At 48.3% G+C, this 17,393-nt stretch overlaps 1 protein-coding gene across 9 annotated transcripts in view; it reads left to right on the forward strand.

The window, feature by feature from the left end:
• TNIK (TRAF2 and NCK interacting kinase) overlaps nt 1-17,393 on the forward strand; it is a 163,284-nt gene that overhangs the window by 126,122 nt on the left and 19,769 nt on the right. For 4 of the 9 annotated variants that reach the window (XM_037406718.1, XM_037406725.1, XM_037406722.1 and 1 more), the window contains 8 exons: nt 486-686; nt 4,993-5,157; nt 7,072-7,311; nt 9,634-9,740; nt 12,465-12,628; nt 13,801-13,898; nt 14,619-14,642; nt 17,111-17,119. In XM_037406718.1, the coding sequence (XP_037262615.1) occupies nt 486-686; nt 4,993-5,157; nt 7,072-7,311; nt 9,634-9,740; nt 12,465-12,628; nt 13,801-13,898; nt 14,619-14,642; nt 17,111-17,119 (1,008 nt within the window). The remainder of the gene's footprint in view (nt 1-485; nt 687-4,992; nt 5,158-7,071; nt 7,312-9,633; nt 9,741-12,464; nt 12,629-13,800; nt 13,899-14,618; nt 14,643-17,110; nt 17,120-17,393) is intronic. The other 5 variants (XM_037406720.1, XM_037406723.1, XM_037406721.1 and 2 more) reach the window with 3 other exon arrangements.

The raw sequence follows: 17,393 nt of genomic DNA on the forward strand, positions 1-17,393 counted from the left end.
GTGGCTCTTCCCACCAACAGTGAATTGGTCCTACAGAGGAGTTGGCCTCAGCTGGGTTTTGTCTGACCCAGTGATGTTTGGCACCTCGTTGGATTGATCCTTCATTCTTCCCAGCCAGAAAAATCTGGGCAAAGTCCATGGCAGCTCCTAAGTGGACATCAGCCCTCGGGGGGGTTTGCAGGGTCTCTGGGGCGAGGCAGCGCTAACACCCCCCGTTCCCAGCAGACAGGGCTGTTCGCCAGCTGCAAAGTGTTGACGCCGGGGTCCCGGCTCTGAATCTGTTGGCTCTGTCCTCCCAGCGGTCTCTCCTCTGGGATGCTTTACAGCTCAGTCCCCAAAGTCTTCCAAATAGATGAGCTTTGCCAGAAAACAGCTTTTCAGATGTTCAGGCCCCATTTTCCACCCAAACAGATAAGTCTGCAGTTTGCAGCCCTGCGTTTGCAGCCTGGCCGGGCACCCGTGTCACTGTGTTTTTTTCTGGGTAGGAGTATAAGCGCAAGCAGCTGGAGGAGCAGCGGCAAGCGGAGAGGCTGCAGAGGCAGCTCCAGCAGGAGCGGGACTACCTGGTGTCCCTGCAGCAGCAGCAGCAGCAGCAGCGGCAGGACCAGAGGCCGGCAGAGAAGAAACCCCTCTACCATTACAAAGAAGGGATAAATGCCAGCGAGAAACCGGCGTGGGCCAAGGAGGTAGGCGAGAGCAAGGAGCATGGTGGTGCTTGTCTGCATCCGCAGAGCTGGGCGCACGGTTCGGTCTGAAACACATCGAGCAGATTGCGCTCTGCTGGGTTGGCTTCCAGCAGATGCCATTAGCTGTGCTGGAAACACTCCCAGTTCAATGCAATGCGTGTGCATCTACATGTACGTTTGAGCAAGCAAAGAGAGTGGAGGAAGGAGGTTTTGCCATGAGGGCAGCCAAGGAGGAGGATGGACCCCTCCTGGAGGGGTTCAGCCGTAGCTGGGGACTTGTGGATGTGCCAGGAGCTCCTGGTGCTCCTTCCTGGTGTGTCCGCAAATCTGCTGGGGGTAGGGGTGAATGCAGAGGGTGGTTGTAGCAGGGTTCCTTGCTGAGCACTAATTCAGTTCCCCATAGTCAAACAGGTCTTGGACAGCTTTTCTTCCCATGCTCAGGGCTGTATCTCTTGACATTGCTCTTTCATGATTTTCAGGCAGGTGAGCCACATCACCAATTTTCTGGTTCTCTCCAGCAAAAAGAGGGAATTGTTGTAACAGTTGTGAGATCTTGAATAGTAATTATTGCCTGGCTGAATAGTCTTGACAAGATGAAGACATGCATTGTCTGCAGTGTAGTTTCAGGATCATGTGCAACTCTTTCTCCTTTATCTCTTTGTGGTAGCTCCGGTAAGGCTGGTGCCCACTCTCGCTATTAATTTTTCTAAAGCTCTTTGTGTTTAATTTGTTTCATTTTGTAACCCTGCTCCTGGGCAGAAAGATCTTTTGGTAACTTGTCTATTCTTTCTACTAAGCAGGGTCACTGCCTTGCTGCCGAATGTCTGGCACCCTTTAGTTCTGGCAGAGATGCGACGTGCATCCAACACATAGCTGTCTCCTGGTCTTTCCTTTCGACAGCCTTCAGCTGCATCCGCAGTATGTGCAAACATCAAATGCTCAAAAAATTCAATCAGCAAAGGCCAATAATACGATCAATTCTTAGCCTTCCAGTGTCAAAAACTCTTCTCACCTCTTTATACCCCCTTGGGTTTCTCCTTTGTTCCCTTCCAATTTATTCTTAAGAGTCTTTCGGTGGCGATGCACCAGACGACCTATTTTCGTGGAGCTGCAGTGTCGTTCTCCAGCCCTTCCAGTGGAAGAAGAGGTTTGGAAGTGGGTCTGTGGATGAGACGTTCCAGATGTGCTGAGCCACCTCTGGCAGGAGAGGCTTCCACCTGGGTGGTGCCCCTGCAGCTTTGTGCAGAACTGGGTCTCTTGTCCGTCTGCAGAAGCGTTGAGACTAGGTAGCAGGCAGGAAAAAGGGAGTAAACTCTGTCTTTCATTGCCTGCTTCTAAATAAATCCTCTAGAATGTTGGTAAAGTACCTCTGGCACAGTCTTCAAAACTATAACAAAGATACATGAAAAGGAATCTTTTTCTTTATCTGAGGTAAAGGAGAAAAGTGCTGGATTTAGCTTTGCATTTCAAACACAAAGGCTCATTTCTTCTATCCCGTGGGGGAGGCATCTTTTTTTTTTGATGCCGTCAACTGGAAGCGGGGTGTTGGGAATTGTGCAGTGTGAATAAGAGCAGCAGAATGTGGCCTCGTAACCTTTGCTGAAATCATAAGGAAGATGAGGTTTTCTGTTGTTGGGGAACATCTCCAGCTTCCACCAATTAGCCCTCCAAACCATTTGGTCTTTACCTGTGTCACTCTGTCTGGTTTCTCATTAAATGCTCGAAGCAGTGACTGTGGCATCTTTCTGCTCTCGGGAGCAGTAGTTTGATGGACTGCCTTGACACAACACCCTCGGGAATTTCCCAAAACTACTCCTCTTGCCTCCATCCACTGTTTTATCTACTGTGTAGTCCCACTTTTAGCACAATTCAACTATTTTGCTGTGTATATCGAAGTACAATCCATGCTGGCTATGCAGATAGATTTGCGCTCCGTGGTTCTTGCTATATTTCAGCATTTTCCATACCCAACCCATGCATGCTAATTTAACAGAAGTATTGAGTCTTTGTTTTCCTTTGGAAACAAAGAAAAAAATAAGTCTGATGCTCAGCCAACAATTTCTGGAGGCTCTACAGAGTTTATTGGGATATTTCCCGAGTGTTTTGCATGATACCCTATACCGTCCTTGGTTTTATGCTCTTTGGTCTCAAGTCTTTTCTCTCAGGAGCTTGATTGCCACAGCACCCATGCTGTGCCCCTCTCTGTTTTTCATGCCTCTCCTTTATGCAATTATTTTCCCACCTCACTTGTCTCCCCGTGGTGGCTTCCAGCCCCTGCACATGTGGGGTGAAGCATACGCGTGAGGCTGTGGCACTGGAAGCAGTAGTACCATAACTAGCAGCTCGCTCTGTTCCTGACTCTTCTGTTGCGGACCTGTATCTGCTGAAGAAAACGATGCAGATAGCCGGGTCTGACTTGGTCAGCTGAAGGACGGGTTTGGGCAGGTAGATGCCATACATGACCATGTATGACAGAGGGGACAGGTTTAATCGGACGTTTTCCATACCATAGCCGGGCCCTGCAGTGCTTTCCCGCAGCTCAGAGCTTCCCAGGGGCTCAGGACTTGGCTGTGCGTCACGAGCCGCGCTGTTCTCTGCAGCAGCCAGCGCACACATCAGCTTCTCCTTCAGACCCCGTGGCTTTTATCCTTCTCTTGCTTTGAAGTGATATATTAAAACATTAGCGGCCTTCCACTGGGACCTGCACAGAAGCTGCTAAGGATGTTTCCTGTTTGAGGGGAATCTTGAGTTCAATTAGAGATGGCTTGAACTGGAGCGATGATGAATTCCTGCAGGCTTTTGCTGCTTTCCCCTCCTCTCTTTGCCTAATGGCGGAGTTAGTAAGGCTCCACAAAGAACAGCTGGAGAGTCCCAAGAGCATCCTTTACTGCGCTGGTGCAACGCAGTGCTAGCAAGGAGATGCTGGCGGTGGGAAACCAAGCGCCTTCCTCCTTCCCAGTACACAGACATCCTCATTTCATCACTCTCCTGCCCTCTCCTCCACGCAAGCTTTGAAGTCCTCCATAATTAGCTGCGCATTAGGGTTTGGCAGCGTGCCGGAGAGTGCCTGCAAACAGCCGGAGGACTTGGCGGCAGCACTGTCTCTGCCTGCTGCCGTTCATGCCAAGGTTTGGCTGACACGGAGATGTACTGGACCAGGCCGGTGACCCAGCACTCGTGCTGCTGCTCCCTTGTTCAGGGAGAGTTCTCCTTCCCTTCCTTGCAGGATGCTCCCGTGGGCATCGCTAAACTGAGCTCTGCACGGCCTCTGCTAGCCAGTGGGCAGCACCTGGGGAGGGTGTGGTGACCTCTTAGGATGCAGCGGTGGCCCACGTAGTCCCTCATGAGCTAGAAAGAGTCCATGACACAGATCTCTTACCTAAATTTTACTCAGACTTCAGCTCAGTATCTGAAAGAGGAAGAAGATTCATTTTTGTTAATGTAATGACTCTCGTGTTTTATGAGTATTTATTTACTTAAACAAGAGCTGTGGTTCTTTCCAAGCAAACCTGTTTTAAAGATTGCCTTTCAACGTGCCATTGTCCGTGGCAGAGTCAAGACACGCTAAGGGTATTTAACACGTTAATGATACGTAAATGAAAATATACGTCAGATCTCGAGGTATCAAAAATTCTGCATAGTGTATGCTGCGTGAATACCAATGCATACAGCCTAACTGCAGGAGCACCCAGACTGCACATATGTCTGGATTAGCTGAAACCACGGTATTTCGATCAAGGGTAGCTGAAAGCAGTGGGCTTTGGGTTTGTTTCTCTATCAGTAATAGAGACTTTTCCCCCTCCGTACATGACAAGGTGCCAGCCTCACTAAATCTAGATCAAAGCCAGCCATTTTCTGGCTGCCATGTTTACTCTTTTATTCAGATCAAACAAAGGCACTCCTCGCGGTGCTTATAGGAGTGAAGGAGAAGGATCTTGCTTAAAGATACATTTGAGAAGAAGCAAGGGCTTCTCGGGAGTCGTATTCTAGAAAGGCATGTTGCCTTTTCTTTATTTTTCCATTTCATATTCAGAAATTAATTGCACACATAAACACAAATAGTCCTTTTGGTTCTTTAAAAGGCATTTATTGCACAGTCTGCCAGGTAGCTTGGATTCCGTGATCATACAAACCCCATGATATACCTAAAAAGAAAAAGAGCTTCCTCTCTCGCTCCCTCCCTCTCTCTCTCAATCTCTCTCTCTCTCTCTCTCTCTCTATATATATATATATATGTATACATGCCTTTGTTTTCAATTGGAAATGGCTTTTTGTGGGGCGTTCACCCCTCCCCCTCTCCCCGCAGGTGGAGGAGCGCTCCCGGCTCAATCGGCAGAGCTCACCGGCCATGCCCCACAAGGTGGCCAACAGGATTTCTGACCCCAACTTGCCTCCTCGGTCAGAGTCTTTCAGCATCAGCGGTGTGCAGCCAGCCCGGACCCCTCCTCTGCTCCGACCCGTGGACCCGCAGGTAATGGTCCTTCCCCGGCAGGCTCACCTACCGGAGCCAGGATGCTGGGGTGCTGGTAAGGCAACAAGGAAAAGAGCAGATTAAAGGGAAATAGTGTCTTGCTCCCTGGTTTCTCAGCCTTAAGCATATTCGTGAGTAAGAGCAGCATCTACATTCATGAGCGGATTCCTCTTGTCACCTCCATGTGTCAGAAACATCACGCTGGTTTATACCTTCCTTTGAAGCATCGCATACTGGTTACTGCCAGAAACAAGCTAGAGGACCAAGAGGAACTGCTGGTCTGGTCTAGTGCGGCAGTTGCTCTGTTCCTCTTTGGATCTGGTTTGTGTAAAGGACTGAAACCACGGTGCCTGGTACAAAAGACCCAGGATGCTCTGATGCTGAGGATCATCAGAAAGAGGTTTTGCTTTCTTTGCAGCTTTAATTCAAGGTTTTGTTTTGGTTTTCCATTGAGTTGACATCAGTCACAAACACATCTGGAGAGGGCATAGATCACCATGACCGTCACAGAGGAGGGGCATCGTTATTTTAAAAGTTCTTCTCAGCCGTGAGGTCTGTAAGTAAATACTCTGCCACCGAAAGCTGTAGGAATGTTGGTGCTGGCTCTGGTCCAGCCCCTGCAATTGCTTCCGCAGATCCACAGGCTCCAGCAGGGATTTCAGAGGGGAGTGCAAAGCCTTTGCTCCCGGTCCAGCTGGGCTTTCTATGGGAAAATGGCCCAAATAAATGCCACCGATGCGTGGCACGCGCATCTGTAGGACAGCAGTACAATGCCAGCTTTAAATAAAATACGTGCAGGAAAGCCCTTCAACATACAGCTCTGGTTTTTGCCCGCTGTACGTGGTGTCTCTATATATTGGGAAGTAGATGAAGCCCCACTTCACTGTAATCTCTCTGATGGACCAAATATTTTTCAGTGTCCTTTTTAGCAGCCTCCGTCATCAACAACTAGAAAGACTTTCGTTTGGCAGTGAAATACTAATGAAAAAATCGCTTGAAGCCCAGAGACCCATGTAAATGCATGCATGCGTACACCTATATGCATGATTCGTGCACATGCATACATAGACGTGTATGTAGAAATGTCAAATAAAACTTACAGCCCTTCTGGATAAAGGAGTGCAGCTTCACAGGGTCCTTGGAAGAAGCTCTGATTTCACAAACTAACTTACTGAATTTCCGAGATGTCCCAAAACAGAAAGTCAGTATTCCTTTCACTCGTAAACTTTAGATCTGTAGGGCTGATCCATGGCATAGGGGCTACCTAGACCTGTAGAAACTCATGCCTCAAGATATTTTTTTAAGCCATCTATGCCTCAGAATTCCTGACAATTTTTTTTTATTACTTATTATTTATTACGGTTTCCTTATTTTTTTCATTTTTAACAGGGAAAATCCATGCCAAACCTCATTAGCACAGCCATAGAGGTGCAGGCGTGGGAGCTGGAAGCGCGGCCAGCGTCAGGCAGCGCCTGGGGCGGGCACGGTGCGTGCGGGGCTGGCAGAGGGAGCAGCCTGCCCCGCCGGGGTGGTACCCGCAGGATGCCGGGGTGGTACCTGCAGGATGCTGGGGTGGTACCCGCAGGACGGCGCGGGGCTGGCATACGAGCTGTGTCACCCTGTGCACGCAGGAGCAGTCAGCACTGGAGCATGACGTTGCCTGATTTTAAAAGGCTGAGCTGTGCGAGCGTGATTTTTCCTAGACATTGTGTTGAAGCGATGTAAGTCAGAAGTTCCTGAAACCAAGGCAGTGCTGATCAAAAAACCGGAGGGGGCTTTTTAGTGCATCCAAAGTGCTAACCAAATTTAAAAAAAAAATAAAAATCTAAATTTAATATTTTTTTTATTATTCCTTTTTTTTTTTTTTCTTTTTTTCATTTTGTACTGATAGTTCTGTTTTGACTTGGTGCTTAGATTCCACATCTGGTCACTGTGAAATCCCAAGGAAGCTCCTTGTCTGGGTCTCAGTCACTGCATGAACAGCCTGCAAAGGGACTGGCTGGGTTTCAGGAGGCTCTGACGGTGACCTCTCACCGCACTGAGATGCCAAGGCAGAACTCGGACCCCACCTCAGAAAACCCTCCTCTGCCCCCTCGCATTGAAAAGTTTGACCGAAGTTCTTGGTTACGGCAGGAGGAAGACATTCCACCAAAGGTAACACTATCGCTCCTCACTTTCAGCACGTCAAAGTGGCAATCCCAGAGCTAAGCCCCTGCAGGACGGTGCTGCGCGCAGCACCTCCAGCAAAGCAGAGTGGGCAGGACCGAGCCCATCCCCGTGGCTCCACGGTGGGTACCCACCTGCCCAGGGGCTGCGTTTCCCAAGGCAGGTTTTGCGCAAGATGCTGGGAGCTGCTCTCGGGTGCACAGACAGCGCTGCAGAATAGCCTTGCCCTCCAGCAGAGAAGGTTCTCGAGCCCAGACAGAGGCCAAAATAAATTAATATCTCCTTTCCCCAGGATAAAAAAACAACCTTCTGTTTAAATAGAATTATAGGAACATAAGATTTGTCATACTCAATAAGAGAGGTCCTTTTTAGTCCGGTACCGTGCCTCCAGTTGAAATCAATATTTGATGGAAGACTTGTAAGGGCTCCAGAAGCTTTATTCATTCATTGACATTTTGGCAGCGTCTGGCAGTACCTCTTTAATTAAGACTCTTCTGGACCAGTATTTCGATTGCGTTGTTTATACACCTTCATTTGGGAAGAATTATCACTTGGCCATTAAAGTCCCCCTTACAGCGAATCAGTGCTCAGCCTGGGAGGATTTTTGCAGAGAATAAATGATTACAAATTGATTAGTGACAGTGAGGCAGTATTTGGCCCTGATTGAGAGGCAGTTTTTCTATGTGTTAACAAAGTAAGTGACTTGCCTTCTCAAGAGCAAAATACCAGCTACCAGGTAAGCTTGCCTCCTGTGCGAGGCATCTGTGGTGGCCCCTCACATGGGTGAATAATGCCCCTATTTCTGCTACCACCAAGCAAGAGGAGACATTGCTGCTCACCTACAAGGGAAAAGAAGCCAACAGCTCCTGGAGCTGTTCATGTGCTTTGCTCTTCAGTAGTGCGGGAGGGCGGCTGCCTGGCTGTAACCTAATTTTGAAAAAACCCTTGCAATGTAACGTTGGGTTTTGCCTTGAGTCCTTTGAGAAGGGCATCTCGTAACAGCAGTGATGCACTATGCAGTGAGACCACAGCACCTGCTCCTTGGGAAAAAGCTGTTTTCCAGCACTGTGGGGTATTTTCCCCCTTGGCTGAGGGAACACGAGCTGTGGAAGGGGTCGCCACCAGATCGCATTTAAGCCTGTCGTGTAATACCCATGAGGAGTCTGACTTTGCGTTTTAGTGCCCGAAGTGGGTTGGATGTGTTTGTAAGCGGGAGCTAAAGGACTGCCCCGTGAGGCAGGGCCAGCTGTCTCTGTGGTCCGGGGTCTTGTTTCTGCCAGTGCTTATGGCTGGATGCTTCAGAGGAAGGTAAAAAAACTCCCCAAGTCCTGACTGCAGAGTACCCTGCCTGGAGGTGAGATGGCTTTTTAATGAGACAAGCTGTAGCTAGCGATGCCGCAGGGTATAAAGCTCACTCGCTCTCTAAATCTTTTCATCTTGCCTAACAGAACTGTGTGTTTATTCTCAAAAAAACCAACAAAGCCTAATCATTTTTTCACTAATCCCGCCAAGCCCTTGGCCGCTCTGTTACCTGGTGCAAGGTATTGCATGGTGAGTATCGTCGTGCCTCTCCACGTCAGCCTGCGCTGCCGGAGGGTGAGACCTCCGCACCTGCAGCCACACAGCGATGCCTGTGCTCCCACGGGATGGGGCTCCAGGGTTACCTGCCATGGTTGGCTTTGGGTTTCTGCTGGTGGCAGTGCTGGGGAGCCATACGAAGCAGCAGCATCTGAAGCTTAATGACAGTCATAGTGTTTAATGCGAGTGTTAGGTGGATGGGTCTGGATCTTTCCACTGTCAACGCTCTTGTTTGCCCACCTTGACCACAGTCAGCACCACCTCCCTGCTGGCAGCCTTATATCCAAACTAGAGATGCTAAAAACTCCACCTTGGCTGCTGAAATGGCACTTGAGTCTGAATTTTACTTGAAAAATTACATGTCTGGGTTTTGTTAGATCTAAATTATGTGTATGTTTGCGTGTGTATGCATACATTCATTTTTGGAAAAGTAAATGTCCTGCCTGATGGTAGCGGGGCTGCGCTGGGTGTTGCTCGGGGCTGTTCTGCCGGGAGCATCCCTGAATGTACCTTTGCAGCTCGTTTCTGTCTCGCATTTGGGCGATTCCTTCTAAAAGCCAAGAGCGTTGTGGTTTATAATTGCTGTAAACATTGCCCATCTCTCAGTGGGAAATCAATTGGAAATCCAGTCTTAAGGCAGTGCTGGAAGGTGATCTCTCAGATGGGCGAACGGCTGGCTGATGTGGTGGGGCAGACTGGGTGACGGCAACCGTCTGCTTGGTTTTTTTCCAGGTGCCTCAACGAACCACTTCCATATCCCCTGCTCTGGCGAGGAAGAACTCCCCGGGCAACGGCAGCGCCCTGGGGCCCCGGCTGGGCTCCCAGCCCATTCGGGCAAGGTACGGACACCGAGGGGGATGGGCAGGAGCGATCCCGGTGCGCTACCGCCTGCACGCCTCCCAGCATCGCCCAGCTGGGGAGCCCCAGCATGGGCTGGAGTTTAGCCCTGCTTTAGCTGGCTGGTGGAACCACCAGCTTTGCAATGCTTCTCTTGTCGCTGGGGTGAACTTTTGCACCTCTTAGTATTTTGTACCAAGGGCTGTGAGTGCTTGGATCCCTGGAGGTTTTGCTCCCTGGGCTGGATACGTTCCTGGGCATTGCAGGGTTTGGAGGTGGCTAGTGTCTCCTGCTGTGGGGCCAAACAGGAATTTGGGTGCTCCCTTTAGCGGAATTAGGTTCTGGTTCCCCCATTGTCACCCCTTGCATGTAAGGGCACCCATGTAAGCCAGCGGGGAGATCTCAGTGATGCATACCATACATTTCCTATGCATCAGAGCAGCTTTTCACAGATAAGGACCAAGGAATGTGCTGGGAGACAGACACTGTGGTACAGCTTGGTGAGATCTTCCTTAGATGTAGATCAAGGATTAAATTCCTTTTGGCTTCCTAGGACTAAGGCCTTTAGCTTAGCCAGATCCAGCTCTCCAGCAGGGCGCAGGGTGTGCTTATAGCACCCCGAGGGAGGACGCTGCACCACAGCAGCGGCCCGATCCTGCCATGTCGGAGCTATGCCTGGGCATGCTTAAAACAAGCAGGGAAGTTGACAGGCTTTGCTCAGAGCTGGATGGAAAAAAACAGGGCTTAGTCATGCGAGAGCTTGTGGCTGGTTTGCAGAGCATCATGAGCAAATCTAGACCTCAGACAGGCAAATCTCGGGGTTCCACATAGCCTTGTGTGATGGAGCTCCTTGGTTTCTTCTTCCTGCCTTGTCCTTTCAGGATGAGGTCAAAAAGCAAAGGCTGGGATGTTCATAGCCATGTGTTGTCACCAGTTTCAGCATATGGCTGCCTTTCCAGCTCAGTTCCCCAGCCATGCATCGGCAAACTCACTCACAGTGGGCAGCAGCTTGGAGTAGCTGGCAGGGGTAGCAGGAGGACAAGTAGTTGTTGTTGTTGTTGGTTTTTTTAATTAGAGGGGAAAAAAATTGTATCGTGCTTTGTTCTTTATTGCTCAAGGCTGAAGCATTTTGAATCCTTGGAAACATTGTTCTTTTAATTAGCTGTTGCTTGAAGGACAACTTAAAATGCAGGGGGATATTGGACTGTGTAGTCCTAGTAAGGGATGGTACAGAAAGTAAAAAGGGTAATGGGAGTCTGGGGTTCAAGGTGAAGGTTGCCCAGTGTTTCCTGCAGCCTCCTGGTCCCAGTCTTGGCCAGTACAGGTAAATACATTAATTGCCAACGTTTTCAAGTACATTTCATGAGTTAATTTAGCTAAGGACATGTCAGCCGTACAACACAAGATGGAGGCCTTCAGTTTGATGAAAATCGGAGATGATTAGGATGCTCCCATATCCATTAAACTTAAGCGTTCAGTGAAATGATTTTATATTTTGTTTCTCTCACAGTAATGTAACATTTTTCCAGTTTTCCTGTTTAACCATCTCCCCTATTGGTTCTTGATTCCCCCCATGCATAAATCGGAATATTATAAAAATACGCTTGCTTTTATTTGTCACCCCGTTGTACCAAATGGGGGGATATATTTCCTTGCACACAGAAAGCCACTGTCTCGCTCTCATCATTTCACTACCCACCTGTGTCAGTAACAGTAGGCAGGGATTTTACATCATGCCCATGCTAGGCAGTGTCCGGATGGTTCTGCCAACGAGCCTGTTATGCCAATGGGCCTTCGCACAGTTTGCACCATCGTGGTGGTTCTGAGGGATGCACCATACATACCCCGCAGACCTTGCACTTCATGTGCCCGGCCTCCGACTGCAACTGCATTATGTCATGTGGCACTAATACCGCATCAGCTTTAAGTACGCGATGTCCTAATTGAACTTGAGCGAGAAAGCTTTCTATACATTTTTAACAGGACTTTGAATAATAAGATCAATTAACAGAAGTATTGTATAAAGCCAAATTGGATAACTCTGCGTGAACATGTCTTCTGATGTCATTTCAGTGCCAAATAAGAATTAATTTCCTAAAAGCATCTGATACCCAGAGAGATATTAGTCATTCTTTGCGTATCGAGGATGCTTTTTATTCTAGATTTATGCATGTTCACAAGGGTGAGAGAACTCAAGGAAGAAAAGTGGATATCTGATGCAAGTTTGAAGAGAAGCCATAAAAATTGGGAAGTGTGAATAAGTGGTAAAAGTGATCTGCAGCCTTCTTGCAAACCTGAGATCCTTTCTTCACTGAAATACTTCTCTAACTGCTATTTGCAAATTCCTGCTTTTATGATGAATATTGGTGGTTAGTTAGGTAACACCAGCATTGCGCATCTACAGGCTGAAAGGGAGTTCTGAGCAAATAATCTTTTAATTTTTGCCTAATTTGCCAAAGTAAGCAGTAGTTTCTCTAGCAGAAAGTTTCTCTAGCCCATTTTTCATCATGGTTGTGATGCGATGTTCAGCGTCCAACCCTGCATCATCCATCAGTGGGGCTTGCAGGCTCAATAGCTTCAGAAGAGAGGACCTCAGCCCTGTCTTCTCCAGCAGGGGAGGTGTCCCCTCACCCTTGCAACTGTCCCTGCCACTGTGGGAAGGGGTCTGAAGCCCCAGAGGTGTGTGTGACACAGGCTGACGGTGACCCTGTTTTGTGCTCCCGCAGCAACCCGGACCTGAGGAGGACGGAGCCCATTGTGGAGAGCCCGCTGCAGAGGACCAGCAGTGGCAGCTCCTCCAGCTCCAGCACTCCCAGCTCCCAGCCCAGCTCCCAGGGCGGCTCCCAGCCCGGCTCCCAAGCTGGCTCCAGCGAGCGCAACCGAGTCAGAGGTGAGATTCTGGAAAATATCCCCTAGCACCAGGCACGCTTCCTCAGGCTTGCTTGGTAAGCAGGAGGGGCAAGAGGTCTGTGATTTGTTTTTTAAAAAATTTAAAAGAATCAAAGGATTCATCATTTCTGGTGTATTTCTGTGACCAGCCGGCCTCCTTGCAAACGGAGATGCCGACATTCCTTTTGCCTGGATGTGGATGTAGGATGCCCAGGGCATCATGCGCTGCTCCAGCGCTTGGCATCACAGTGCCAAGGAGCTGGTACGGAAGGAGGTGGGGATTATGCTTTAGGGTGAACAAAAAAAATACCGCTGTGCTGCCTGTCGTCATCAACCCAAGCTCGCTTCTTCTATGATGGTTTCTTTGGGAGTGATTTTCACTTTTGGTGGCTATATAATACGATTTTTGGAGCTTTGTCTTTGTGGAAAGCCTGAGATGGGAGCGGAAGAGTGAATTAGCCCCTAAGAAGTTTTCTCTTAAAATGTGTTCGCCAGGCAGCCGTGCTGACACTGGGTTTATGTTCCTAGCCAAATTGTTTCCTCTCATCCTAGAGCCACTCTGAAAGATGCTCCATTCCCCATTTAATAGCAGTAGGAGTTGCTAAAGCACATACAACCAATCCATCTGCATTTCTGGCGCAGCCTCGCAGTATAAATCCCCAGGGCTGAAGCACATTAAAACAAATGTTGCCTCCATGCTTTGAATTTTTTATGGCTTGGCCGTAAGATGACGTGTCTGTTGTTGAAATCATCGCTCCAGGTAGACAGTAAAAGGGGTTTATCACCAGTTGTCCTTTTTGGTATAGTTTTGTTTTTACTAATGAGGAAGCCTGTGACAAATAATGTCCTAGCAATGTCAGATGCTGCAGAGCTTTTAATTTATCACACGCCCTGCTCTTTAGCAAAGTGAATTTGTTTCTTGAGTAGAAAAAAGGGCAGTAACGCTGCGAGAGGGCAGCTGTCAGTGGGGGCCGGGCTGGATTGTGGCTTCTGTTGCTGTATTGATGGAGACTTGTTGCAGTGACAGTCAAGCACAGAGGAGCAGGAGGGCTTTTCGAGACAACAGAAGGAAAATGATGATGAAACCCCCACGCCCACCTGTCCCAGGCGACAGGATGGAGCGACAGCTTTCAGCATTTTAATTCCCACTCTCTCCGCTTGCCTTTTGCCCAGGGAACGCCAAGCCCGAAGGGTCCCCTGTGCTCTCCCATGAGCCCGCCAAGGTAAAGCAGGAAGACAACAGGGACGTGACGCGACCAAGCCGACCCGCTGTGAGTCTTAAATTATTTCCCAGGGGAATGTTGCCAGCCGGCTTGGCCATGTTTCCCTTCGGTGCGGTAGCACAGCCGCGGGGACCCCGAGAAAGTGGCTAAGTACTGTTGCTCTTCCAGCAGCGAGACTGCAGAGCAGCAGTACGGCGAGAGCCCGTGGGAGAACTGAATGCTTAAGAGAGTGCATGGGTTTTTATCAGGAGCCCAAGTCTAGGGGAAAGCGCTTAAGCCTGTGTTTTCACATGAAGCAGATGCTTAAGAGCTTTGCTAGCTTGGGCACGGTGGTTGCCGATGGCACATTGTTGTGTTCCGTGGTGCATGTCCCCCCGCAGCAGCCCAGCGGAGGGATGCTCTGCTCGGGAAGGCTGGGCGACCGGCCCCCGACAGCCTTCACAGCTTAAACCCAAACCCGGTAGCGGTCTCTGTACGCTCCCGCTTTTTTATTCTGAGCAAAATCTCATCCAAAATGTTTTCTCCATGTTTAATGCTGTTGACATTTGTATTTGAAAACTGCAGTGTTGGCCTAATAACGAAATGAATTTCCACTGCTGCTCTTTTTTAATGTGTATTAATGTTTTGTTGATGTTGTTTTTCTTCTCTACACTCCACAGCGTTGAGCTAACAATTCTAATTTTATTTCTAACCTGCTTGCCCTTCCTCTGGCTTTTTCCTGTCCCGATCTGTTTCCTCTGATGCTGATTATTCTTCCTTTACCCACAGAGCTATAAGAAAGCTATAGATGAGGTTAGTGATATCTTTTCTCAGTGGGTCATGCCTATGCAAGGTTGACGAGATAGCACTTAATGTCAAACCGGGTTTTCTTGGTGCTGACATTGAAAAAGGCGGCGATGCAATCTCGGGTCAGACGGGCGACCGAACGATTGCGTTGCAGCGTAGGGAGCGTGCCGGCGGGGAGGGGAGCAGCAGCACCGCTGTGTTCTGCTCAGCCGTGGGCTGCCTGAGACCCCCTGGCCGTGCCACTCGCGTGGCGGCCGTGGCAGGCAGCAGCCCAGCGTCCATACACGGAGCAAACGGTGCTGCCCTGTTCGGTGTGTTTGCAGGAGGAGCGAGAGCGGAGGTTGCTGGTGCCAGTGGAGGTGTTGCGGGCAGCCTGCACCGCTCACCGCATTCTGCTCGCAGCGACAGCCCCCGGCTGCCCGCTGATTTCAGTGGGGCCATCGAGCACTGTTTGAAATGCGTTTTAACCTAAATTTGGATAAAGGCCTTGGCAAATAGAGGAAAACAGAGTGGTGGAATACCGTGGGTAATTAATTCTCAGGGACCAGACCATCAGCTGCAAAGCCAGAGTCAGCAGAGCCGTCTCGCATGTCAATGGGCGATGCTACTCTGTCCATCCTCTTAAAAAAATAAGAAACCTAAATGACACCTTTTTCACCGTATGGTAATATTTTAAATGCACATGCATCTGGCAGCAGTGAATGTTTAAATGATTATGGGAAAAGACAAACACTCCTGATGTAGCATTTCACCTGCCTCACACGTGCATCGCTGTGCACATGCTGCCGATACTGGTGCCTGCGGGGCTGCAATGGGAAGCACCGCTGTTGGCAGCCTCTGCTGCAGCCTCTTTCCTCTAAAAATAGAAGATATGAAAGAAGGAGGGTGTGCCAGTTAGTTAACTTGTTCTCTTGGATAAAACATGAGCAAAGCATTTTGTTTAATGTGGTGCTTTGTTAAGAAAAAAGCACATAAATCAGTGTCTAAATAGAGGCAGCGTGTGTGCTAAATTCAAGGTCAATGAGCTACGTGATTGTTGGAAACCAGTCTGATTCCAGCAAATATTAAATCTAAAGAAGTTTTTGTAATTAAAAGTAATTAAAGAGCACTGATACTGCTAACTTATGTGTTATGTCACCCTTAGTAGTAACGTTTCAAATGTTCAAACACATGGAACTACAGAGCACTTTCTTTCTAGTTGTCAGATTGTTTTTGGTCCAAGAGCAACTCAGCGAAGCCATTTAATCCTACAAAGTGCTCGTTATTTAGAGAAAACGATAGCATCAAAGAATCAACCATCCCGAGGCCAAGCTATAACTAGGGAATATGACTTAACTGTCATATGAATATGATACTGTCTGGGAGTGTTATTGCTGTTATAATTTCCAAATTAGTTATTAAAAACTATTTAAGCTGGGGTTGAAAACACTTGACTGTCTTCTAGTGACGACCAGAGAAGGCTGGTGGGGTGCCTTGAAGCATGTTAGAAATGGAAGGTGCGAACCAGAAGTAATTTTCACGGTCCATCCCTGTGATAGGGAAGGGTTCGGTCCTAGCCCCACGCTGCAGCAAGTCCAGCTGCAATTTTAAAAGACTCTTACACAGTCCTGAAGTCTTTTTTAAAGTTGAGAAGGCTCTAATCCAACTCCAAGGCAAGTGCTCAATGAAGAGCATATTTTATATACTCTTAAATGGAAAAAGCATTGTTAAGCTGTTGAAATTGTCATTGATTCTTATTTAGGAAAAAACGCAATCACATCATAGAAGCTGCTACAGCGCTAATTAAAATAATTAGTTGTCGTGACTGCAGATTTGACTGTATTTCAATCCCAAACGTGTTGGCATCAAAAATAAACTCTTGAAATACCACATTCTCTCTTTAATCATGATAAAGAGTCCTTCTTTAAAGGTACAGAGAGCATCTGGAGAGGGATATGTAATACCCATCACAGGTACCTGCTAGGAAGCAGGTATTGATCTTTTTCTTTTTTTAAAAAAAAAAAAGCTTTTTTTTGGCATACCAACATTTATGGGTCTGATGCAAAGTGCTCTGACACCCATGGGCGCATCTCCCCTCCGTCAGAGGCCGGGCAGGGCAGACCTGGGAGCAGAATGTGGGGCTGTCCGCCGGTGGGAGCCCGCCGGGGGGTGTGGGTCAGCAATAACCACAGTACAAACGGCTTGCAAAATATTCCTGCTTCACGGTTAAAAAATAAACCGGGTTTGCATCTCAGCCATAGAGGTTTTCCATCCTTTTCTTCACGTGTCGACGGGATAGATTTTAAGAGCTTTCCTTTGCAACCGTAATTAATATTGCTGTAGTCGCCCTGCTGGAACGGTAAACTGGAAGTGCAGTAAATGAGAGTATGGCCGTAAGACAATTGTGGAATTTAGTCTTTTTCAATGAGTTTCTTTCTCCCTAATCCTTTATCTCTGACCGAATGCGCTGATGCCTACCTCGGTCACTAATATAGGGAGAAATGGTAAGACTGACAATTGCGATGCTTTGTTCGTCATGTGCATGTCTTGTGCAACAGAGTTCTCTAACCCATTCTAATTCGAGCTCTCATGCTTTTCTGCCCTACTGCTTCCCCCTGCATTGCTATAAAAGCATGTAAGATAACAAAAAGTCTCTTTTCTACACGGTGCCTGCCATGTTCCTTGTTTTGAAATAGCAGTGTCTATTTTATATGACTGTCGGGTCTGAGACCTCATCAAAGTCATGGTAAACTGAAAAATTATTACTAGGCTTTGGGA

This window comes from Falco rusticolus, chromosome 13 (assembly GCF_015220075.1).
Source record: "Falco rusticolus isolate bFalRus1 chromosome 13, bFalRus1.pri, whole genome shotgun sequence".
NCBI lineage: Eukaryota > Metazoa > Chordata > Aves > Falconiformes > Falconidae > Falco > Falco rusticolus.